The 25,427-nt window shown below is 41.2% G+C and overlaps 1 protein-coding gene and 1 long non-coding RNA gene across 8 annotated transcripts in view; both read left to right on the forward strand.

Moving 5' to 3' along the window:
* The window catches only part of cip2a (cellular inhibitor of PP2A), a 37,929-nt gene extending 16,411 nt beyond the window's left edge, over positions 1-21,518 (forward strand). For all 7 annotated transcript variants that reach the window (XM_064332708.1, XM_064332705.1, XM_064332711.1 and 4 more), the window contains 13 exons: positions 3,260-3,493; positions 3,597-3,756; positions 4,715-4,856; positions 6,678-6,777; positions 7,399-7,517; positions 10,191-10,359; positions 10,516-10,590; positions 10,894-11,004; positions 18,350-18,546; positions 19,280-19,393; positions 19,772-19,854; positions 20,044-20,183; positions 20,932-21,518. In XM_064332708.1, coding sequence (XP_064188778.1) covers positions 3,260-3,493; positions 3,597-3,756; positions 4,715-4,856; positions 6,678-6,777; positions 7,399-7,517; positions 10,191-10,359; positions 10,516-10,590; positions 10,894-11,004; positions 18,350-18,546; positions 19,280-19,393; positions 19,772-19,854; positions 20,044-20,183; positions 20,932-21,081 — 1,794 coding nt within the window. In that variant the 3' untranslated portion in view covers positions 21,082-21,518. The remainder of the gene's footprint in view (positions 1-3,259; positions 3,494-3,596; positions 3,757-4,714; positions 4,857-6,677; positions 6,778-7,398; positions 7,518-10,190; positions 10,360-10,515; positions 10,591-10,893; positions 11,005-18,349; positions 18,547-19,279; positions 19,394-19,771; positions 19,855-20,043; positions 20,184-20,931) is intronic.
* LOC135253427 (uncharacterized) lies at positions 4,863-6,671 on the forward strand. Its single transcript, XR_010329602.1, has 3 exons — positions 4,863-5,138; positions 5,169-5,198; positions 5,229-6,671. It is a non-coding gene; the product is annotated as an uncharacterized LOC135253427 (long non-coding RNA).
* Positions 21,519-25,427: the final 3,909 nt, after the last annotated feature.

Below are 25,427 nucleotides of genomic sequence, written 5' to 3' on the forward strand. Positions count from 1 at the left end.
CTCGCAGCAAATCTGTTATGTTGTCTTTATATTTTTCCAAATCATTATCGGGACGGTCTGGTGCCTCCGGACGCACAGCTGTGAGACAAGAGACATGCGCGGTGTCACCGTTGGATAGCTGCGTCTCCCACAGTGACAGTTTCATCTTGAACGCACTTATGCTGTCGTAATATTGAGTGACAACTCTGTTACGGCCCTGCAATGTAGTGTTAAGTGTATTCAAGTGTTGTGTAATATCAACCATAAACGCAAGATCCTGCACCCATTCCTTGCATTTAAGTTCCTTTACTGGGCGTCCCTTCTTCTCCATGAACTGTCTAATTTCCCCTCGTAGCTCAAAGAAGCACTCCGTGTCCACTTTTCTTTTTTTTGACAGTGCCATTTTGGGAAGGGTGTGTTGACCGATAACTTGTTTAGTAGTGGTGAATTGTGAAGCAAGATTGCCGGTTTATTTTAGTACTAACTCGTGTCAATGCCGCATGCTGGACGTGAGCTCTTTTACACATTTACTGCCCTCCCGCGGCCGGAGGGAGCATTTGGTTTGTATTTATTTTAAAAAATCATAACTTTTGATAGAAATAAGCTAGAGACTCGCTTCTTTTTTTGACATACTCAGAAATTTATGCCGGGCCGGATTAAATCATCCAACGGGCCGGGTCCGGCCCGCGGGCCGTATGTTTGACATGCCTGCTGTAAATCATAACATATCCATGTATTTCACTACAAATCAACTGTTTTGACTGTTTTGCATAATTTTCAAATGGGAATTACAAGCTTTCAGTCAGTACAGTGGTCTAAAATAGCTAGGTGTCCAGAAACATATCCAAAATCTCTCCAAAATTGAATAAAATGCTTTTTGTCCATTATAAAGTATATAAATGAGCCCCTTATGAGGGTTTAAGATGAAACATTGCTATCAGATTAAAAAAATAATGCAAAAACATTGTCACACAATGCGGTACAGTACCTAAATGTGTAATAATTAACTCGTGTGTATTTCTATACTCTGTACTCTCGTATGTTTTCTTGTATGGGGATGAGACAACATGAAAACAATTTTTACCCGTCCACCACGTTTTGGCAATGTTCCAGCTCTGACATCATCACTGTTGCATGCTTCACAAAAACTATTACACTTCCGTCTAACGCTTACATTACAGTGTGAAATATTTACATTATATAACACCACTAACCTATTTAAAGATACTCAATTTCAAAAATAACGTATATAACCGAAATATTTTGAACGGTAATACTTACATAGCAATGATGAAATCTCCTCTATGTTCAGTAGATAGAGACAGAGACAGTATCAATGATATTGTTCTATTCGCTTCTGTTTTGCTCCAGAAAACGATGTCAGCTAGGTCTATCAGCAAACATATGGCTTAGCTATGTTCAGAAGTCGTCAATAATAATAGTATTTTCCAAGAAATTACGAAATATCCTTGAACACGTTTCGTTAGGTGCATCGTATTTGTCTGCTAACAGGGTGAATGCGTAAGTGAATATGATGCTAAGAATATTTTCTGTTACGCTGACCTATAAAACGCTATTCCAAAAGCAGAATTAGACATGTTATACATCGTTAGAAAGCTTATACTCTCGCCTACTGAATAAATGAATTGTCAATCAAGTCAGACTGTACTAAAAAGGGCGACGACGCCGTAAACAACAGGTGTGGTGTTACGCACAGCTATTTTGGAAGATACCCAGGCGTCACAGATGCGCCTATATTTCCCAAACGGATTGTCCAAGACGATATATGACCACGCGGTCTCAAAAGGGACATCTCTACACGTAAAACCAACAGTAAGCTTTTATATTTATTCAATATTTAGTCCCAGATATTGACTGTAGAATGACATGGTATCCTTTTTAAAAACCTTTTCTCGTTTATTTCGTTATTCAGTGAGCAGCGTTTTCACTGCTGTATGAAACTCCGTTTTCGGCATAGTTGTCATGTATCGTCTACTAATGAAACTGAAACAACGCGTTTCTGTTTTCATCTCACACGTTGGTTGCAGTAGCACCGAATGTTTGACTTTAGTAATCTAGGCACGCGGGCGTGCCCACCACTAGGGGCTGTGCGCTAAGAGGTTAACTAGTGTACTTTCAATGTTCGTGTCACGGTCATTTATGTAAATGAGGAAGAGCAGTGAACCCAGCACAGATCCCTGTGGAACTCCACTTCCCACAATACCTGCTCAGATAATATCCCTCCTACTACTACCACCCCTTGTGTTCTATCCCGTAACCACTTCTGAACCCACTCTGAAATGCCTCCTGTAATTCCTGCTGTCCTCATTTTGATAATGAGTTTGTCATGTGGTACCTTAGCAAATGCTTTTTGGAAATCTAAGTATATAATATCATAAGCCCTGCTCCCTTCCAGACACTTGGCAGCTTCCTCAAAGAATGTCAAAAGGTTTGTCAGGCATGACCTTCCCTTGAAAAAACCATGTTGGCTATAATTGTGGAAAGAATATATAATATATAAAATTAATGTTCCTTGTTAAAGTCTGTGGAAGCATAATATTGTTCTCCAAACTGTTTTTGAGTTCTTTAGGCCATAATGAATGTGCAGAGTTGTGAAAAACTGACCCTGAATGGCCTTATACCAGCCATTGGAAAACTTGCTAGTCATCAGAATTTTTTTTTAAGAATGTAAAACATTCTTTGTGGTATTTATCTGTGTATGCTAATCATGTACTTGCACAAAAGTTGAAATCGTACTAAAGAACCTCAGAAAGTGAACTATCATTTTAAGACAATTCTCGGTGAACCTAGGGCTCCATTATTATTATTATTATTAGGTGTGTTCCTTTTAAACGTGTAACCACTAAAAGTTAAGATACCTGCTAAACCCAAAGGAAAATCTTTATAATGATTAAATGAGAAGAAAATATAGGATGTATTAAAATGTGCCGTTGCGAGACATTTTCCATCAGTGTTTTAATCCTGTTAAACGTGTTTTGAACAAAGGAACGAACAAACAAACATATTGATATTGGCCTAATGGTCTATACCATTACTCTTGCACATTAAGCATAATGTTGTTAGTACTACTGCCATTAACATTTTAGGAATATTGTATAGCCTAAACTTCCCTTTTCATGTATATTCCTTGCATACAGTAAGAAGTCCAAAGTCAACTTTCTGCAGAGCCTTTATTGCTTTTCCTGTACCTTTGCCCTGTGCTCATTTGTGGCCCTGAATCTATGCTCAGGGTCTGATCCTGTTTGCTGTGCCACTGCAGGTTTTGGAGCTGCTGGTGGCTCTGTGCTCAGTGCCAGGCCTGCGCAGGCAGCTGTGCCAGACGGTGTTGCGTGCCCAAGGCCCCCGTCTGCAGGCTTTGGCCAAGAAGGAGGGGCGGGGGCAGTGGGTGGAGCCAGACCCCGGGCTGGCATTGCTGCAGTGGGCCAGCCTGCCCTTGGATGGACCCGAGGCCTGCTACCTGCAGGCTCTGTCGCTGTTTGCAGAGCTGTTTGAGGTGCGTCATCAGGCTGGAGAGCACGTTTCATAGGACACCCTTGTGTATTCGACTGTACTTGCTCTCCACTTCATTCTTCACTCCTCCCTTTTTCACCCCCCAGGAGGTGACTGTCTCTGTCCCATCTGGGTCAGCTCAAGCCTTCCTGGATCTCCTGCTGCCGGTGCTGCTTGGCCTGCTTCATGGTCCGAGCATACCACTCAGTGAACTGCAGCTGAAGAAACATTGTGTTAGGGCTGCCCGTGTGATGGACCTGCTGCTTGATATCCTACCTTTGGTTTAGGGCAATCTGTATTAGACTGAGATGATGGTATCTTAGTGTTGCTCTAGCATTACCTGTGTGCAAGTTAATTCTGCATTAGCGTTACACAGGGGCATTAGATAGGGGCGACATTGCTCAGGAGGTAAATGCGGTTGTCTGGCAGGCAGAGAGTTGCTGGTTCGATCCCCCGCCCTGGGCGTGTCAAAGTGTCCCTGAGCAAGACACCTAACCCCTAATTGCTCCCAACGAGCTGATAACTTACATGGCAGCCTTTCACCGTTGGTGAGTGAGTGTATATGTGAATGGGTAAATGAGAGGCATCAATTGTAAAGCGCTTTGGATAAAAGTGCAATATAAAATGCAGTCCATATTACCTGTGTGCAAGTTAGTGCCTCTCTAGCATTACATGTATTCAAGTTAGTGCCTCTCTAGCATTACCTGTGCAAGTTAGTGCCTCTCTAGCATTACCTGTGTGCAAGTTAATGCCTCACTAGCATTACCTGTGCAAGTTAATGCCTCACTAGCATTACCTGTGTGCAAGTTAGTGCCTCTCTAGCATTACCTGTGTGCAAGTTAGTGCCTCTCTAGCATTACATGTATTCAAGTTAGTGCCTCTCTAGCATTACCTGTGCAAGTTAGTGCCTCTCTAGCATTACATGTATTCAAGTTAGTGCCTCTCTAGCATTACATGTATGCAAGCTAGTGCCTCTCTAGCATTACCTGTGCAAGTTAGTGCCTCTCTAGCATTACCTGTGCAAGTGAGTGCCTCTCTAGCATTACCTGTGCAAGTTAGTGCCTCTCTAGCATTACCTGTGCAAGTGAGTGCCTTTCTAACATTACCTGTGTACAGATTAGTGCCTCTCTAGCATCTGCTGTGTCTAAGTTAGTGCTGCGCTCGTATTAGCTGTGTGCAACTTTGAAATAAACATGGTGGTGTGTATGGTCCTTGATGTGCTAACTGCTCAGCTCAGATGATGCGATGAAGATGCAGGTGTCCCAGCAGCTCAGTTCCCAGCTCTGCGTGTTGCAGGTGGAACTCCTGCTCTCCAGCAGCCATATGGACATGGGCTTCAGCTGCCCAGCCACCAGCTCTGACCTCAGGTGAGACTCGGGGTGAGGGAGAGGGCAGAGATGGTACTCTTCATGAGAAAAGAATTGAGATACTGGAAATGCTGGTGAGATGGAAATGAATGTAAGGCAGCAATCCATGTGAGACATCAGAGAGAGGTACTCCAGGTGAGATAGACCTGAGACAGGTATTCCTGGTGTGAGACACATGCGACAGGTATTCCAGGTGAGCTACACCCGAGACAGGTATTCACAGGTGAGCTACACCCGAGACAGGTATTCCAGGTGAGCTACACCTGAGACAGGTATTCACAGGTGAGCTACACCCAAGACAGGTATTCCCAGGTGAGCTACACCCGAGACAGTTATTCACAGGTGAGCTACACCCGAGACAGGTATTCCCAGGTGAGCTACACTCGAGTCAGTTATTCCAGGTGAGCTACACCCGAGACAGGTATTCCCAGTTGAGCTACACCCGAAACAGGTATTCCCAGGTTAGCTATACCCGGGACAGGTATTCCAGGTGAGCTACACCTGAGACAGGTATTCCAGGTGAGATGCACATAAAATACATGCCCTCTAGGTGAGATGCATATGGGAGACAGGTACTGCAGGTAAGACACAGGCAGCTGAGAGTTGGGAACATTCGTTATGTTTATGTCACACATGATGTAAGAATTTTATTTTCCCAGAAAATTGCCACCCTGCAACTTTGCTAGCAAAATTGAACTTACAGGTGCCACTTGCATTGGCCTAATAGCATCATTGAGTTTACAGTAGGGCTGTCACTTTTTCCCCAAAATGACATTCGAATGAATTCCAATTAAGATGGAATTCGTTCTAATAAATTCAAATCTTATGTAATCTGATACTCTAGCGGAACGGATGCGAATAATACCCTAAATGAACATGCCTTGTCTCCCTCTCCTTTTGCAATCTCATCCCATTTCACAATCGCAAACAAACATTCATTAACAATTTATTTATTCAGTAGGTGAGAGTATAAGCTATCTAACAATGTATAACATGTCTAATTTTGCTTTTGGAATAGCGTTTTATATCTCAGCATAACCAAAAGTTTTCTCATCATCGCATTCACTTACGCATTCACTCTATGGTAGCAGTGAAAGGCACTGCACGTGACGAAACGTTGTAAACGATTTTTCGTAAATTCTTGGAAAATACTATTATTATTGAGGACTTCTGAGCATAGCTAAGCCATATGTTTGCTGATGGACTTACTGACATCATTTGACATCTGGATGAGAAACACCTACAGGTTGTTGGACAGAAAAACAAGTCTGTCAACTTGATCTGAATGTAGTGCGGCTCGCTTTTTATTTACAATATTGCCGGCAGACAACACTTTTTCGGATCGCACAGTTCCAGGCACGTGCATGTATTTGTGAGAGAGCGAGCAGTGAGAGCCGAGCGTATCGGACGCAAAATACTTCTTCTGAGAACATCGCTTCTGAGGTGCGCTGATGTTGTAATTGTTCTCATGGACTCGCTCGGCTAGCTCTGAGTAGGCTCGCTAGATTCCGCCATCTTGAATGAATGAAACATCCGCCGTTGGTTGTGCATGGCAGCGGAATGCCACTTTTCAGAAGACAAGGCTCATTACATCAATCCACGACATGAGAAAAAATAGAACCAGGCAGTTACATTAATTGCATTCCCCAATTTAGAATTTGAATGCATTATTACAGTTCAAACTTTTCATATTTCACCAGATTCGAACAAGAATTAGAATTTTGAATAAAAAGTGACAGCGCTAGGTTACAGGCTTCCTGATTTGCAGGATTCAGTGTTATCACAGGTAAAATCATAGCTGTTAATTACTATGACCCAAAGCCAGGTGGGTGCAGAGGTGATCCTGAAAGTACTGCAGCTGATGAGCCGGTTAAAACAGCTGGTCCGGGACATGGAGACCAGCTTCTACAGGATTTTGCAGGTATGGCTCGTTTTAACCGCAAGGTGATGGTTTACGTCAGGATCCATAGGCAGCCAGTGTAGAGTTTTTAAGTTTATGGTCTGAAACTGAACAACTAGCACCCTTCTTCATAGTCATTGCTCCAATGTTTACGTTAAAGAGTGGGTAGTCCCCACTTGTGCAGGGGTGGGGATATTAAATTAGTAGGTAAAAGGATGGTTGGTTGACTCAAGCAAAGTCAGTTTTCTATGTTGAAAAACCTCGTTGTTTAGCTTTGGTAATTTCAAGAGGGAAATTGCTTAAAATCTCTGCTATACCTAAAATCTCTCATCAAATAAATTCCCAAATCTCACGATATTACAGTACCACAGCTGAGTCTACAACCCTTGAAAAACATTGAAATGTGTGAATTTCTTGATATGTCCACTTAAAAACAAACGTCCAAAACATGGGTTTGTAAAACCTGAACATGTTTGTTGGTTTCCATGGCTTGATATAGAAAGCTTTTGAGTTTAATATGAAAAGCTTTTGAGTTTTTATGCTGAATTACTGTTGGAACCCTGCCATGGCTCAATGGCTGGTCAAATTTGGGGTTCAGTGGCTTTTTTTTAATTGGCTGGGCCTTCTCTCTCACCCCTCCAGGACCAGCGGATGGTGACACCCCTGTCCCTGGCCCTGGCATCAGACCACAGGGAACATGTGCAAACTGCACTGCGGATCCTACTGGAAGCTGCACCCCTCCCTGATTTCCCTGCCGTCATGTAACTGTCCCTGCCGCCATGGAATGCTCTCCCGCTGCCCCGTCTCTCCTCCTTGCTTAATTTTCCTCTGTCATTTCCCCCTGTCATTGGATAAATGTGGTTCCATTTTAGCACATTCCCCTCCCTTGCTCTCTTTGGATCCAAATTCAGCCAGTCTCTGCTCTTGCACCCTCCCCAAATTTCCCTTGCAGTGGTGTTAAAAGGTATTTTCCCTCTTCCCGATTTCCTCTATTATTGCCTATTTTTCACACTGTATGGTTGCAGATTTTTAGACATAATATAATATTAGACCAAAGTAAGGGAACCAAAGTAAACACAAAGCACATTCTTAAAATTGTTTCATTTATTTAATGATAAAAGTTATCAAACACCCATGTGAAAAAATAATTGCCCCCTCAAACGTAACAAGTGGTTGCACCACCTATAGCAGCGATAACTGCAAACCAACACTTCCTGTAGTTTGATGTCAGTCTTTCACATTGCTGTGGAGTAATTTTAGCCCACTCTTTGCAGAACTGCTTTAATTAAGACAAATTTGTAGATTTTTGAGCATACTTGTTTCAGGTCCTGCCACAGAATCTCTGTTGGGTTCAATTCAGGACTTTGACTAGGCCACTCCAAAACTTTAATTTAGTTTTTTCATCCAGTGAGATGTGAACTTGCTTTTGTGTTTTGGATCATTGTCTTGTTGCATAACCCAATTATGCTTCAGCTTTGGTTCCTAGACTGATAACCGGACATTCTCCTTAAATATTTTCTGGTACAGAACTGAATTCATGGCTCCTACAATAATGGAAAGTCGTTCAGCTCCCGAGACAGCAAAGCATCCCTGCACCATCGGACTACCACCGCAATGTTTTGCTGTTGGTCGTACTGTGAAATGCTGTATTTGCTTTATGCTTGACAAAAAGTTCCGCTTTTGACTCATTTGTCCATAGAACATTATCCCAAATGGCTTGGAAATCATCCAGGGGCTTTTTTGCAAATATGAGAGGAGAACTGATGTTTTTCTTTTTTTAGCAGTGGTTTACTCCTTGATAGTCTCGCATGAATCCCATTTTTGCCTTGTCTCTTTCTTACTGTAAAGTCATGAACACTGGCCTTAGCATAGGCTAGAGAGGCTTTGATGTTTTTTGAATGTTCTTCTGGCAGGTTTTTTGACTTCCTGGACGAGTGGTCGTTGTGCCCTTGGAGAAATTGGCCCCTCCTGGGAAGATTCAACACTGTTCCGAGTGTTCTCCATTTGGAGTTAATGGCTCTTACTGTAGTTTGGTGGACTCCCTGAGCCTTAAAAATGGCTTTGCAAACCTTTCCAGGCTGACATATTTCAACAGCTTTCTTCTCATCTCTTTTGGAATTTCCTTTGATTGTGGCATAGCTTATAGAAACGTTGTGGTGACTTCTTTAATCTGATGGTATGGTTCAATATGAGTAGCTTTAGATTCAAAAGGGCTGGCTGCAATCAAGCCTGACCATGTTCAATTAGCTGAATCTAATTATCATTTTGGTTAATTGGTTGATTGAGAAGCTAAAGCTGGAAGTATACTCAGTACGAAGAAAGAACATCAGGATTGAGAACCACCGGCGAACATGTCCACGAGCATTGTTGTCGGTATACTCAGTGAGAACACAGCACCGTTTAAAGTCACTCCAAGCCGCTGGGGCGCGAATAATTACGAGGCATCTATTAACCGGGGCTGGAATCTCGCCCAGACCTCCGTCTTGCGGCTACGCCATGGATGTATAAAGAGAAGGGCTACGCGAGATCACAACACAAAACAAAAAGTTTAAAGTGTTTAAAGTGGCTTTAGTTTATCTAGCTATGCTAAAGAAGAAAAAAAGGCGAAGGAGATGGTACGTTCGCCCTCAAATCAGAGTAGGACGGAGAATGGAGAGTTTTGTCTGTACATTCGGCAAATGCGGAGTTTAGACGAGGGGGTCCACTTTCTCTTATTTCCGAATGTGTGCTAGCGGTTTTGATAACTTGCTGAAACAGGTAGCACCATTCATCAAACATGCGGGAACTCACAGAATTCCCATCTCTACAGAAGAGAGATTGGCATTGACTCTCCGTACATTAGCATGTGAAGTCTGCCCTCTGAACTCTCAACCGTGACGTAACCAACCATGTGATATTTGGACCAATAGCTGAGAAGGGGAGGTCAGAGAACAAGGAAGACATTTTCTAAAAGTTCTCCCTGGAGGCTGTCGCACACTGCACCGTGAGAACACACAACACCGCGTCTTTTTGTTCTTCAGTTCTCATTGCGTCTTTTTGCTCAAAAAGTTCTACTTCTTACGAAGTATACTGCCTACTTAAGGGGGCAATTACGTTGTCACATGGGTGATTCGGATGTTTAATGACTTCATTAAATAAATGAAATGATAATTTTAAAAATGTGTTTTGTGTTTACTCAGTTGACCTTTGTCTAATATTGTATTTGTGTCAAATCTAAATAGTACATTTTGTCTACATTTTGTCAAATACTTTTTCCCGACACTGTACTTCCCCCTCCCCCTTTTTTCAACTTTTGCGTCTTTATTGCCTTGTCTCCAAAACATAAATTGGTGCCAAAACAAGATTATGAATATGAAATATCCCTGCTCTGATTCTCCTTTTTCTTGCTCTTTTTCCCTCTATTTGGCTCTTTCAACTTTATCACTTTTTCTCAGCCTGGGAGAATGTATTGCCGCCAACAACGCATACCGACATCGGGAGATGGAGCTGTCCATGCAGTCCCCACCCAATTTAGGGAGGAGCTTAGCCCCCCTGACTGCTCACCCTCCCACCTCCTCACAGAGCATACACAACCTCATCGAGAAGCTTCAGAGCAGCATGGAGGTGTGTTTTAGCTGAAGGCACAGAGGAAGGATGTATGTATTTTTTTTTGTGCGTGCATGTGTGTTTTTGTTTTGGGTGGGGGGGGTGGGTTGTTACAGAATGTAACAGGTAAAGGTAAAGAATGTGTATGGAAGTTAACACTGAATGACGTTTTAGTTACAGGAACAGGTGAAGGACGTGCGAGTGTCTGAGATCATGGATGTGTACGAGCAGAAGATCTGTGCCCTGGCGGTATCTACCTGTCTCATGCTTAGTACTGCTTCACTGGTGTTTTACAGTGTACACTCACTGCTTCACTGCTGTCCTACAGTGTACACTCACTGCTTCACTGGTGTTTTACATTGCAGACTCACTGCATCACTGCTGTCCTACAGTGTACACTCACTGCTTCACTGCTGTTTTACAGTGCACGCTCACTGTATCACTATCACTGCTGTCCTACCGTGCACACTCTCTGCTGGAGTGTGCTCTCACTCAGTCAATGCCTCTGTTAGTGTATGCATACCGACCACTCTGCACTTCTCTCTGTCTTAGTCTAAGGAGGGCCGTCTGCAGGACCTGCTGGAGGCAAAAGCTCTGGCGCTGTCTCAGGCTGACCGACTCATTGCCCAGTACCGCTGCCAGAGAGCACAGGCTGAGGCCGAGGTAAGGAATTGCATTCCCACACGTGCACACACACACTTACACCTTCACATAAACATACACATGCACACCGACACATAAATACACACGCAAACATGTATATACATGCACATCAACACATGTACACACAGGCATGTACATGTATGCACATTCACTAATAAGTTCTTTGCAGCCTGAATGGATAAGATGGTAGCCTTAAAACTCTTGGGTCTGACAGTCAACACTGACACTTGATTAACAATAAATTAAGTGTCTACTTGGGCACGTTTACTGCTTGATCCACTTAAGAAAAATACTAATCACAGTTTGGGCACCACAGCCAGGAACACTATCCACCCAAAATTAACAATTGATTAAAGGTTTACTATGTAGGATTTAGTGGCCCTTGTAGACTTGTTGTTTGTAAACCCGACCCACACCTCCGTTGAGGACACACCCTTGAGCGCTACAAGCAAAATGTCAAGCGAAGAGGTGCAGTAATCAAAGATATTGAAAATAGCATTTTTAGCAACATGAATCATTCCATATAGATGGTAACAGTAATTAGACAGTGTTATAACGATTTTTACACTGAGTGCACACGTTAGCGTGTGGGAATGTTGTACGGTAGCTACTTCGTAGTGCCGGTGCAGCTATTTTGTGTTTTTCTTCGTTTGGTGTTTAGCTATTCTAAGCCCTGTTTCGTGAAGCACGATAACTGAGTTAGCTGGATAACTGCACTGTGTAAAACTGGGAACCCTCCCAAATCTGGAACATGGATGGAAAAAAAGCTGTTCTGGGTGTTACTCCATTCAATTATCTCGCTACCTCTGTAATCCTGCTTCCTGAAATACCCCCCTGGTCATTTAGTTAAAATTAGGATGTAAAAACAGAATCGCATGTGGAATATGTAACATTGGCAGGCCATAGGTCTATTATAGCTAGCTTATATACTTGTAAAGTGAATGATTTTTTATTAAGTTATTTGTAGCCTTTTCAAAGTTGTTAGCTTTGTAAGTGATGTTAGCTACACATTAACATACATGCAGTATCAAATTCATGTCCCTTGATTGAAATAATAAATGCTAGTGAATTATCAAGCTAGCTCAGTTGCTATTATAAACAGTGACAGTAGTTCCCAAAGGGAGTGGGGCGAGCCATCTAGATACAAGAACAGAATGCAGTACAAAAACTACCAAACCTTGGCATCTAGCTGCATAAGGTAACTAGCTCAAATGAATGTTACTTACAGTGGTCACTGGTTTCAGATGACGCTTCTGCCGCAAGATATTTTCCCGGCAGCGGCAAATTTGCATATATTTTCTTTGTATTTCTACAGGAACTACTTTTGTTTGCAAAACCACCACCAGGTGGCAAATGTGAGCACTCAAAACTGTGGCACTCACGAGCAAATTAGAACAGTGTTCTCGCCGCTCTTATTTTAATAGGAAATGAGTGGAAAAGATAATACATTTTAAAGATAAGCTGAAAATAGGGACATGCTTGTTACCCATTACATGTTTGTGTGTATTTGAGTGACATTTACGTCTATAAACGGTTATTCAACGAACTTCGTGGTCAGACTGTGAAACTTAATAATAGTCAGATAATTTTGAGCACAGTCTAAAGTCATCCATGTTAGTTTCACTTAGGATATAGGGTAGAGTTTGTGTAAATGTAACGCATCATAAATGTAACACGGTAAATAACTTTTTGTTCACTGCTGCTAGTTGTCATTTGAGAATTGTATATGCACAATTCAGTCCTGTACCAAATGATTAATGGAAAAGAAACAGCATTTATCACACATTTATTATAAGCACACACCAAATTGGTCTGTTTTGGCTATTTGGTTTTGTGTTAATTGTTTTAAATTAGAATGTATTCAAGGCAAATTTCCCGTAGTCGTTTCTCTCCTGCCAGCGTCTAGTTCCTCGTTTACCGAATAGGAGAATGGACAATTATTGAAATTACTGAATCATTTAAATAAACCAATATTGTTTAACATTTGAGTATTTGCTCATGATTAAAGGGGAAATGAAGGAAGCAAGTGTAGATAATGTCAGTTCATTACCACTGTCTCTACCTCGGCATTCCCGTGATTTGTTTTGTCTGATGTTTTTTTTTTTTTTTCTTGAGAGAGAGAACGGCGAAGATGTGTGCAGACCACCATTATAAATTCCATTATGTGCAGCAGTTTCTGAAACCATGCTTGTTGTGGTCCAGAAGTCTTGGGAAAATGTATTGTCAATTTATCCTCGGTAGCACTGCATCCTACAGTAGCTTAAAGTGTGAATGTAAATGGTAAATGGACTGCATTTATATAGCGCTTTCATCCAAAGCGCTTTAAAATTGATGCCTCTCATTCACCAGAGAAGTTAGGGGTGAGGTGTCTAGGGACACTTCGACACGCCCAGGGCGGGGATCGAACCGGCAACCCTCTGACTGCCAGACAACCGCTCTTACCTCCTGAGCTATGTCGCCCACAAACATTATCAGTGGAATATAGTTTATTCCACTGATAATGTTTGATGTTGGATCGTTCAGACACATTCGCACATCCGCATTCCGTATCAACACACAGAGCTCTGCAACAGATACATTGATCATCTGAGCAAATTGTTGTGCCAAGTTGTGGAATTGCAAGGTGGACCAACTGGAATGTAGCCTAGCAATTTCATTGGAGCAAATTTCATCCCACTATCTGTGGTCTGGTGTTACCGTTTCAATATCATTGAAATCATTTTTCCTCAAATATATTGGCTTGTGCAAATTTATCGTCAATTTATCCTCGGTAGCATCCTACAGTAGCCTACAGTGTGAATATAGTTTATTCCACTGATAATGTTTGATGTTTGATCGTTCAGTTGCTAAATAGCCTGCCAGAGGAGAGACAGACACATTTGCACATCCGCATTCCGCATCAACACCTGGCTATTGTCAGGAAATGGGGGTGTGAAGACAAGCCAAACTCCAGTAAACTGCCCTCAAATTTAAAGTCATCCTGTCAGACTTGGCTTATATTATTGAGTTTGTTTAACACCCATACGTTCACCCAACTCCTTAAAAAAATGAAAACGTTTTAATTAGTAGGCTAGCTGGCAAGTATTAACGATCACAAACAAGTATTAACTATGAAGTCTCCATTTTCACTGTAGCCTGCCTTGTTCCTGATATAGCCTTGCAGCGCGATTGCTGTGGTCATAGCCTTTGAGTTAGATTTCTGTAACAAAGTGTGTTGTGCCAATACGCGCCTGTCCTAATATCCAAGCTCTGCCACTGGGCAGTGGTTAAAGAAAACATGTTTTCACGTGTGGAGTGATTTTAAAAGGATAATACCTGCCTTATCGCCTATATAACAAAAACGCTATATTTCAGAAATACAACTATTGTAATTGATCCAGCTGTCTACTTTATTTCAAGAAAATAGTTTTGCAACATTGACTATTGTTTTATAATATGCATGAACTTGTTGTGGGAAGTAACCGAAGTAATAAAAACACAGCCTTTTAAATGTTTAACAACCACATATTTATGTAAAAACCTATAGAAACATTTTTTATGTTCTATTTGCTCGAAGATTTGTAAGAAAGCAAGTTAAATCTCTATTCATCCGGCAGGTTCCTTCTATTTCGCAAATGAGTAATTAGAGGCGTGAATCGGACAGTCTGTCATCAAAGAAATTGATGAAGAGTTACATTAGGCCATCTATCGGTCATGGTCATTACGTAGGCTTAAGATCATGTCTGCAGTGTAAAGCATTTTAGTTTTACAAATGGGTGTTTTTTATTTTTATTTTTTAATTACGGTGAAAAGGAGACGCGTATTTTCGTTCCCCAGTTCCCAACCAGCTGCCAGTGTGAGATGATGCATACCCCTAGGGAGGTCAAACTGATTTTTCAGAAAACAGAGTTTGACAGTTTATTTTTAATCCATAATAGCATAAATGCTACAGTATAATCAAATAATAATATATAAATCGCTGACTTTTCAGAACATAAGAAAATAGTTGTTTCCTTTAATACGATGTTAAAAAATTAGCTGCTTCCCTTGGCAAGTAATAACTATCATTGGAGAGAAAGGATCTGTGTGGTTTTTGGCCAATCGTTTTCTGTTTCAGGAACAGAAATTAAAAAGCAAGAAATTAATGGGTGTTCGATATTCATTTTATAACTTAAATCGAAAAACGAGAATCAATTGGTTATTTGTGTTTCTGACCGATATTAAACATACAATTACATAAACTGAACTAGCTCTCGATTTTAAAGTTTATGGTATTATGTTCGGTTTTTATTATAACAAAAAGGTTCGATTTTTTTATAATTACCCAGTTGACTTCAGTTCGCATTAAATCGTATTAAAGAAAACAGCTGTTATCATTTTCTGATAAGTTAGGTATTTATATGTTGCTATTTGAGTAGCATTTATGAACTTGTGAAATATAAACGGTTTGTTTGCTGAAAAATCGCCAAAATGGATTTGATGTCCCTGTTAGGGTCTTACGAGTTTTAAATGTTGCGAACTGTTGCAATAATTAAAAAAAAAAAGAGTTAGCAGATCCATAAAAATATTTGAATGCCTTCTATGCTGATACCAGCACAATATCAGCTGGTATTAGGGCTTTATTTTTCCCAAGTTTCCCAGGTTATTTTAAAATCACAGAGCTAAACTCATTTTAAGATTGTGAATCACCCCAAAATGCAACGCGGTGTGACGTCAAGTACAATGCAGGATAGTGGAAGCTGTCCTTATGAGGAAATATTACACTCTGCTGCCCTCTACTGTCAGAACCCCATAACCATTTCCTTCTGGCTGGCAGAACTGCTGCCGTGGCAGCAAATGCATCATCTGAAACCAGTGACCACTGTACAGGCCAACTCAAAGTCACTTTTCAACCTTTTGGCGAACTTTGTTAACGCCGTTGAAGAAAAGTAATTCAAGGTTGACTCTAGTTTTTGAACGAGCCCTGTCAGATTGTCTTTTTGCTTCACTGTATCTAGGCTTCTTAGCATCTGCCACTGCAGTAAACTAGCAACAAACACTTAGCCTGTAGTTTGGGATCAGATTCCAACTATGTAACCACGTCCACCCTTCCCCACACAGAAAAGAGCACCACACCCAGAAACGTCCCGAATACATTTTAGAATATCTAATACAGGTAAAAGGTATGCGAATTCAGCAAAACTAAGTAAGGACATAGATTGCCAGTGCACCGTAGATATGCCTTAGCATGGCATGGTTATTTTAGAATATTTTCAAGTAAAAAATCTTGCATAGTCTGCCTCGTTAGTACGGGTGTAAAGTGCAGCCATGCCAAAATAGTTTTCAACTGCAGTTCACAAGTACAATAATGTCACGTTTTTAGTTGTGAAAGATGTTTCAGCCGTCCGATCAGCTTTCATTATTTTTTTGTGCAAGAGTCATGCCAAGAGTCTTCAGCTGTGCTGAATTACTTTTGATTTGAGGCTGCACTTCAGTTTCAGTTGTCTGAGCTCAGTTTTTTTTTTTTTTAACTCAAAAACAAGTCTTTATCAAATAAAAGCCTGGTTTTGAACACACCTATTTTTTCCTGTAATTTTAGAAGGGATTAACTTAAATTTGAGCACAAAAATAATTGTGCCAGAACTGCTGAGCCACAGGTAAGACTAGTTTAATGATCAAAAGATGGTATTTCTTGGAACAGTTTGCTATTTAAGCTTTTCAACTGCCAGTCAAACTGGTAGTACTGCAGATGTATTTCAGACCCACGCATACTTCTACCTGTACTCCACTAAAGACACGCAAAGGTTGTGTTTCCCTGCAGATGCATCCTTTAGAACAGCAACAAAAAATTGCAATAAATGAATGCAAATAAGTGAACCTTTCCTTAACGTTTATAAGTAAGAACACAAGCAAATACATTTATCAAAAAATTAATTGAAATTTTACTCAACTTTTTTGTTAACACCCTGATGTGTGTGAGGAGTACCTGGGTCAAGTCTCGTATGCAGTGGCCTTGCTAGCGGAGTCTGTGGGTTAACCATGGACAAGTTCAAGTGACAGCCAACTTATGGTTGGCTTCTGCAAAATGGTGACAATTGCACAGTCCCTATTTTTCCTGTGCGTAGCCCTCTTGTTTTTTTAAGTTTGAAGGCTCTTTTTGTTTGAACAATGTAAATCCTGGAGCAGATACATTTCAATATGTAAATATCATGATTGGTGTTGCAGTTCATTAAATATTTTATTAAATACTTCTGACCAGTACGCAGTTCTCAGTACCAGTACTTTTCACCAGCATTTGAATTTTGGCCAAAAAGCTCTTGATATTGCTGATTGGTGCACCTTTACTCAGCTACTGAACTCTTTCAATGGCCCATGCAATTGTGTCCTTGTAAGGGTAATTTCTTTTCATGTGTGAACTTGGAGCTTTGCGAGCACAGGGGTTCAATACTTTGAGTAGTTCTTTATTTTTCTATAAAAATATTTTTTAACATATACTTAATGCTACATTAAAATCATTTGAGTTTCAGTGTTTTTATGAAGATATCACACAGAACAAAATTTCAGTGTGTGATTTGTAATTCAGTAGGACACTTCAAGGGGCTCAATACATTTGCAAGGCAGTATACTGTATGTTAAGTGCTGAAGAGATCCCAGTTCTGCCAGTCTGCTCTACATCTGCAACTCTGTCAGTGTTGTAGCTGGCCTCCTGGTCACTCTGAGTTGGCCTTCTTGTCTGGACACTCAGTTTGGTAGAATGGCCTGATTTTTGTTGCGTCAGAGTTGTGCCATATTCCGTTTTCCCAAGAATGTAATTTTGAAGATCCTTGTGCAATTCCTTGGTCTTCATTACAGCGCAACTGATCTGATCTGCTGTGTAGTGAGACCTCAGGAAGTTGGTGATATTCAGCGAGCATGCAGCTGAATGGATGTTGTTAATATATTTGGTGTTCTCCTCAAGAAAAGAGAACGCTAAATCTCCCAATCTCTCAAGAAAATATAATTCACCTGGACCTATTTAATTGATAAGTATTCACCCCCTTTGTATTATCAACTTACGTGGCTTTCCAGTTTTTAATTACATATAGTCATATTGTATGGTATATTATATAATCTAAAATATATAATAAAGATAATTCTCGTGTTATCTAAACACTTTGTTTCAATTTGATATATTGGATTAGGAAAAAACTATTCATATTATTTTTTAATCTTACTTTGCAACAGCACAAAGCTAAAAATGGGGGGTGAAAACATTATGAAGGCACTGTATATGCACACGCACATGATTATATCCATACACAACACACATTCACAAGCGTCTATAGAGTCAGATGCAGACACATGTACAGAAGGCCAGGTGGCAGCACGTGAGTATGGTTATTGACAGGCGCGGAAGCTGGCATCACTGCTGAAGGAGGCGGAGAGGAGGAAGGAAGAGCTGCAGGGGGAGCTAAGCACTCAGATGCTGGAGGCGGAGCGAGCCAAGGCTGACATCCAGCAGCTGCTGCAGCACAACACCCGTCTGCAGACTGAATCCCAGGAGCACCAGAGTCTAAAGGGCTCCTACAATGAGCTTCTGCACAGGTACCCATACACCTGCATCTGCAGAGACACCCTGTACCTGCACAGGTGCACTGCGTTTTAATCTGCACAGGCACCCTGCATCTGCACAGATACCTTTCACCTGCACGGGTTCCCTATGTTTGCACCTGCATAGGCACCCTGCACATGTACAGGTACATGTACCATACAGTAGTATTACTTCGATCTGGCCCTTGAGGCCCACAGTACTGTTGGTTTCTTTTCTACCTGATGGTTATCTGATTGGTTCATGCCACTGATTGGCCTGAAAGTTAACTCACATGGTCTCAAATTTAAATCAGTTCTGATTAGAGGGGACAAATTAAAACCAGCAGTACTACTGGCCTTGAGTATATCTACCCTATAGCTTCATCTGTACAAGTACCCTGCTCCTGCACCTGGACAAGTACCTTACACCTCCATCTGTATGTGTACCATAAACAACCACACCTGTATCTGTACAAGTTTCCTGCCCAGGTAAGTGGAAGCTCACACCTCAAGGTAACAGATTTTGGTCCCTCATACCAGAAACCAACTGGTTTCCAAAGGGACTGCATCCCTGCTGTTCAGAGAAATGAAAACAAGTACAAAATAAACAAATTTTTTTTTTTTTGACGTGGCCGTCATGTAAAGCTCTCGTAAAGGAATACAACTGGAATGTGTGTGCTTGAGCACAGGGTATCGCCACTGTGTCAGTACTCTACACCCCTCTGTGCTCTCTTTCTGTGTCCTGTAGGTATAATGAGTGTGAGAGGATGCTGAAGGAGCTGCAGGCTGCCCACATCTCCCTGAACAAACAGACCGATACTCTGAGGAAGCAGAACGAGAGTCTAAAAGTACATCAGGACAGGTGAGTCAGCAGATTTTTTGGGGGATGGAGTCAGGACGGGTGAAACTAATGATTTGGGTGGTTAGGACAGGTGAGACTGCAGATTGGGGGGTCAGGACAGAGGAGACTCACGGCTGAGTTGGGGGGTCGGGACAGAGGAGACTCACAGCAGAGAGCGGGCGTCAGGATCGGTGAGGGTCACAGCAGAGTAGGGGGGTCAGGACAGGTCAGGGTCACAGCACAGTGGGGGGTCAGGACCGGTGAGGGTCACAGCAGAGTGGGGAGGGGTCAGGACAGAGGACACTCATGGGTAAAATAAGGCATTGTGAGATTGACAAGGAGGGGCTGTTGTCTTGATCTTTTGCGTTTGGGGTGATGACAGTTCTATCTCTCCCTCAGACTTCTTACCCAGCTGGCAGAACAGGAAGAGCAGATCAAAGGCCTGGATTCAGGCCTTCAGGAGAGAAGGGCAGAGATCTTGGGTAAACGCACATCTCACGCTGTTTGTTCAGGATACTGTTGATACATGCTTGCATGCGCACAAGAGTTTAGTATTTCTCTGTTTAGGTTTTCCCCTCTGCTTGTCTGAGGGTTAGAGTACCTGTGTGTTTGCTGAGGGCAGCAATGCTTGAGTCTGTGAGAGTGAATCTCGTCTCTTTGTGCTGGCTCAGACCTGCAGCAGGAGCTTAAACGGCAGGATGAACACTCCAGGGAGAGGGAGACGGAGAGGAAAGACATGGAGGACACCATGGACATGCTGAGGAAGGAGCTCAGCAAGACTGAGCTGGCCAAGAAAGATGCCAGCATCAAGGTGAGACCTCACACCAGCAGGGCACCATCTCTACCACGCTCACACCAGCAGGGCACCATCTCTACTGCCCTCACACCAGCAGGGCACCATCTCTACCACCCTCACACCAGCAGGGCACCATCTCTACCACCCTCACACCAGCAAGGCACCATCTCTACCGCCCTCACACCGGCAGGGCACCATCTCTACTAAACACCAGCAGAGGACCACCTCCTCAAACTACTCTTTTGTCAGTGACAATACATTTTTGAAAATAATAATGAAAATAAACTCATCAATGGGAAATTATTTTTCATGAAGCATTTGACAGGTAATGGAGTGTTGCTAAAGTCAAGTTTGTTTATTTATTATTTATTCCTAAATTATGAAATTATATTTAGTATAAGATAGTATCTTGGTAACAGGCTACCAAGTGAGTTAGAATTGTGTTGTAGTGTTTGTTGCCATTATTCTGAGCTGTAGTTATCTGGGTTGTTTAGTCCAAAACCTCTGTAATCCAGTATTGCGGGATGACTGGGTTTTTAGCTAGCAACCCCCATACCATGAAAATGATTTGCAGATTATTCATTATTTAAAAGTATTATTAATTCTACACATACTGCCTAAAAACAACCTTTGTTACTGCCCTGTGCAGCAGCTTACAGGATGGGAATGAGTGAGTGAGCTGTGTTTGGGGTAATGGACCATGGCAGAGCCATTAGCCACAGACTGAACCTGGGTGTTTCCTGCCACTGTGTCTGCTTCACAGGCCTCTTCCCTGGAGCTGCAGAAGTCGCAGCTGGAGGCCAAGCTGCAGAAGAAGGAAGAGGAGCTGAGTAAACACACTCAGATGATTGCTATGATCCACAGCTTGAGCAGTGGCAAGCTGAAGAATGAAACCGTCAACCTGTCCCTGTAACACGCACACGCATACGCATGTACATATGCACAGACGCATGCTCATACGATCAGCTTGTCCCAATGAGTAACCCCACAAAACATAACACACAGTCAAGCTATCCTGGTGTAGGTGCACATAGTGTTTTTGTCATGAGCAAACTTGTTTGCAAAACATTTTTAGAAATAGTTTTTACAAGCAAAAAGCTACTTTTATATAAAATAAATTAAATTATTGTAGCATCCTTTCTTTCAGCAAGATGGTTGAATAGTTAAAAATACTTGGCATTGTGAAAGCATTGCCTGTGGTGATATGCAGATTTTAAATGTTCATGATTATTATATGACAGATATTTTTAAAAAAGAATTATATATAATCTGAATTCACTTCAATATCTGTGCGCTTTATATTTTTTATTTTTGTTGTTTCCTTTAATAAATGATTTGGCTTAGAATTGATGTTTGACTGATGTGATATGTTAATCAAAACATGGATTTTGCCCTCAGTTGAAGAACACAAAGTAAAGAACAGAAAGGGAGATTTGACCGCAGCAAACGTCACCAAAAGTGAGTGGGAGTCTGTGTGCTGGATATAGCACCAAAGAGCCGATGAAAATGGTATCAAATGTGACATTTATTTGGGAATTCAAAGAACTAGATGTATAGATATTAGTTAATAGTGTAGGTAAAATGATTTGAGCCTGTTTACTGGCTGCAAATATAGCAGCCTGCTAGTGAACTGTATACTATCTGTTTAAAATATTGTTAAAATCTCAGTGAAAACAATGGCAGCACTTTCATTGTCTTGATATCTTTAAGATATGGAAATACGAAGATATGCTAAATTGGGTAACTAATTGGCTATAAAAGCTAACAAATGGCTAACATTAGCTAGCTACTTTTCCTTTGTATGGAAAACTTTTACCTCAGGTTTTTCCTTTTGGTCTATGAGTATTTATTAATTACTGAGACAGCATCCAAAAGATGAACTTTTGGTCAGTGGGTGAGATATTACTAAAGAGCAGTGAGAGAAAGGACAATTTCCCATTTGTAAAATTCTGTGATATTCTGCCCCCCTTATTTACTGTTAGTGTTACTAAGTTGTTATCTACTGCAATTTATAAGTGCATTAAATTATGCATATTCATCCTGGATCGTCCTGACGCCAACAGCAGGGTATGTGATACGCTGTCAATTATGCTTTATCTTTTGGGGCTACTGGTAACAGCTGGCACAAATACAGTGCAGTTTGTAAGTATGTGAAAGGTGAAATGGGGGGACTGTATAAAAACGCTGTAATTCCTACATGGATAACTGGATATGGATCTAAATATGCTGACAATCTGCACTTTAAACAATTTAAATGTTTTTTGTAATATACAGTGCAGTTAGTATACATTTGGACAATGACACAATTTCTGTTGGTTTGGTTCAGTAGTCCAGCACATTGGTTTTAAAACGAAACAATGAAAGAGTTTAAAGGAAAAAATATGATGAACAAACCATTTCAAAAAGAAATGTTACAAACATAAAAGGCAATGCTGCAAGATACTACAGTACCATCAAACGTGTAAGGATTTTGATGGCCACATGATGTTTGGATCATCGTCCCCCATGTGCGCATTCCTCCCTGTCAGACGGTGTCCGAGGATTCCAGCATGTCCCTCCTCTCATCCTCCAACTCTCCTCTTCCTTCAGTCTCTCCTCCACCTGTTCTGTATCCCTGAAGCTGTATTTCAGTTGGATTGTCAGCTGTGAAGAAGGGAACATTAAAGACAGAATGCATACGTAACACCCAGAGCTCTATGGAAAAGCAATGATGTTGTTCAGCCTGTAATCTGGAGTGGCTTGCTGCCCTCATTTTTATAAGTTGGTATGAGAAAATACTGTAAGAGAATCCCCAGTACCCAATTATTCATTTACCAATCATATATACAGATATCTGCCTGGTATACAAGGCTTCATTCCAAACTAATTAACCATATGTCCAACCCAGATGAGTTAGAATTATATGCAAAAGTATTGTGAGAGTGACACAATTTTTATTGTTTTGACTGTAGTCCAACACTTTGGATTTGAAATAGTGAATATTAGGTCAGTACAGCTTTAATTTGAGGGTATTTACATCCATATTGGGTGATCTGTGCAGGAATTACAGTGCTTTTTTATACGGTCCACCCATTTTAAGGGAGCAAATGTAATTGGACAAATGAGCATCATTTAAAATGTGTTTTAAATTTTAATAATTTATTTTCAATGACTGCCTGAAGTCTGTGAGCCATATTCATCACCAGCTGGATATCGTCTCTGGTGATGCTTGGACAGGCCTGTACTGCAGTCATCTTCAGTTCCAGTTTGTTTCTGGCACGTTTAGCCTTCAGTCTTGTCTTCAGCAAGTCAAACTCATGTTGAGTTGGATTCATGTCGGGTGATTAACTTGGACAGTCAATAACTCTTTTTGGCCCTGAAAAACTCCTTGGTTGCCTTTAAGATCATTGTCCTGCTGCAAGGTGAAGCACTGCCCAATGAGTTCTGAGGCATTTGGTTGGATCTGAGCAGAACTTTCTGTACACTTCAGAATTCATCCTGCATCATCAGTGAAGACAAATGAGCCAGTTTCTGTGGCAGCCATAACACTAAACCATAACACTACCTCCACCATGTTTCACAGATGAGGGTGGGGGTGCTTTGGATCATGAGCAGTTCCTTTATTTCTCTACCCTTTTGTCTTGCCTCACACCAGCACGGCACCATCTCTACCACCCTCATCCATTACAGGTTCAAGTCTACAGTTTTACATTGCTGTGGTCACTCTAGTGCGTTTTTCCAACAATTACATCATATTTTATCCTGTTTGCTTGTTGATCTTTTTCTGATTTTACCATAAGCCTACTTTATTGACACTTTTTCCTTATGTTGGAAAACTCAGATCTATAGAATCAATATTAATACCATCACTAATGATACAGACGCAGCTCCCAATCGAACCTGCAGCCATTCGTCCAATATTCTTACCCAAATGTGAATCTCTATCTTAATAAAAAGAAAGAAAGAAAGGATGCAATTCCTACATGGATCACCCAATATGGATGTAAATACCCTCTAATTAAAGCTGTGTAAGGACTGGGTGCCATTTTGGTGCAATTATGTCATGTCAGGATCACAGACACTGATCACATGGACTGGGCTGTAAAATGTGTGTTCCTGTCTCTTGTCATCCCTTCTGCTCTTTGCTGCTCAACTGAAGAGACATGCACAAGGCATTCTCTAAGGACACAGGCCTCAATAAAGGTAAGGCCTGCCTGTACAGGATCATGTGGAGAGATGCACTTTCTCTCTTGGGTTATAGCCACGACCGGCGTTTATAACTCAAAGCAAATGTGTTAGCTATACTGCAGGTAAACTAAAGAAACGGATCCATCAAGGGATCAATTTGCTTACTAAACTTTATTCTTGCAATCGTTCTGCAACATAGCAACAAGTTTAAATGCGTGTAACCCATGTCCTTTTCTGCGACGGCAAGCAAAGTAACTTCCAGCTCCTGGACAAAGAGAACCAAGACGAGGACCGGCTTTTCTACTGACAATGCCAATGCCCAAGTAAGAGTTCCCTTGGACAAGCCAGCACCACGTGGAACCATCTGCGTGCAAACATCCAGGCATCAACTAGCTTAGAAAACTTTTTGTTCTTTGTTTTTAAGGGATTGTATCATTGATTGTATGTAATGTTGGGTTTAGATTGTGTCTCTACCAACATTAGCTTACAGTCCGCCTTCCTTCTAACCGAGATCTGTGCATATGATCTCTCATGCACTAACATACTCAATCGGTATATGGTCTCATATATTTAGAATTCAAAGGTACGCTGAAATTAGCTAGACGTAGCTGACTTCAGTAGCCCTTTTGTCTACGCCGTTCCCCTGAACTCCAGGCCAGCTTTTAGCAGCATGAAAGCAGCATAAAAGCTGATTCATAAGTTTGAATCCAACAGAGGAGCTTTTGTTTCCTGTCCCACGTGTGCTGGCGAACACACACATGACTAGACACATGCAGAACAGTATAGTTCTGCTTTTATTTCACTTTCTGTTTAACCTTTAATGATTTTAGTTTAGATGTTTGTGGCTTGTTTAATAAATTGTATTTTATTAAACCATCGGTCTGATTATTATTCATATAAATGCTTGAGCCTCCCACCTCAAAGAACTTATGCAAGTTCATTGGTTATTGCTTTAATTATTTAATATTGAAATTCATAATCATGATTTCATAAATTTCATGAGACTGATTAATTATGATACTCATTATACTTTTGCACCATTTTGATCATCACACAAGGTAATATATTTATACCTTGTGCATTCCGTGGTGC

Source organism: Anguilla rostrata, chromosome 4 (genome assembly GCF_018555375.3).
Source record: "Anguilla rostrata isolate EN2019 chromosome 4, ASM1855537v3, whole genome shotgun sequence".
Taxonomy (NCBI): Eukaryota; Metazoa; Chordata; class Actinopteri; order Anguilliformes; family Anguillidae; genus Anguilla; species Anguilla rostrata.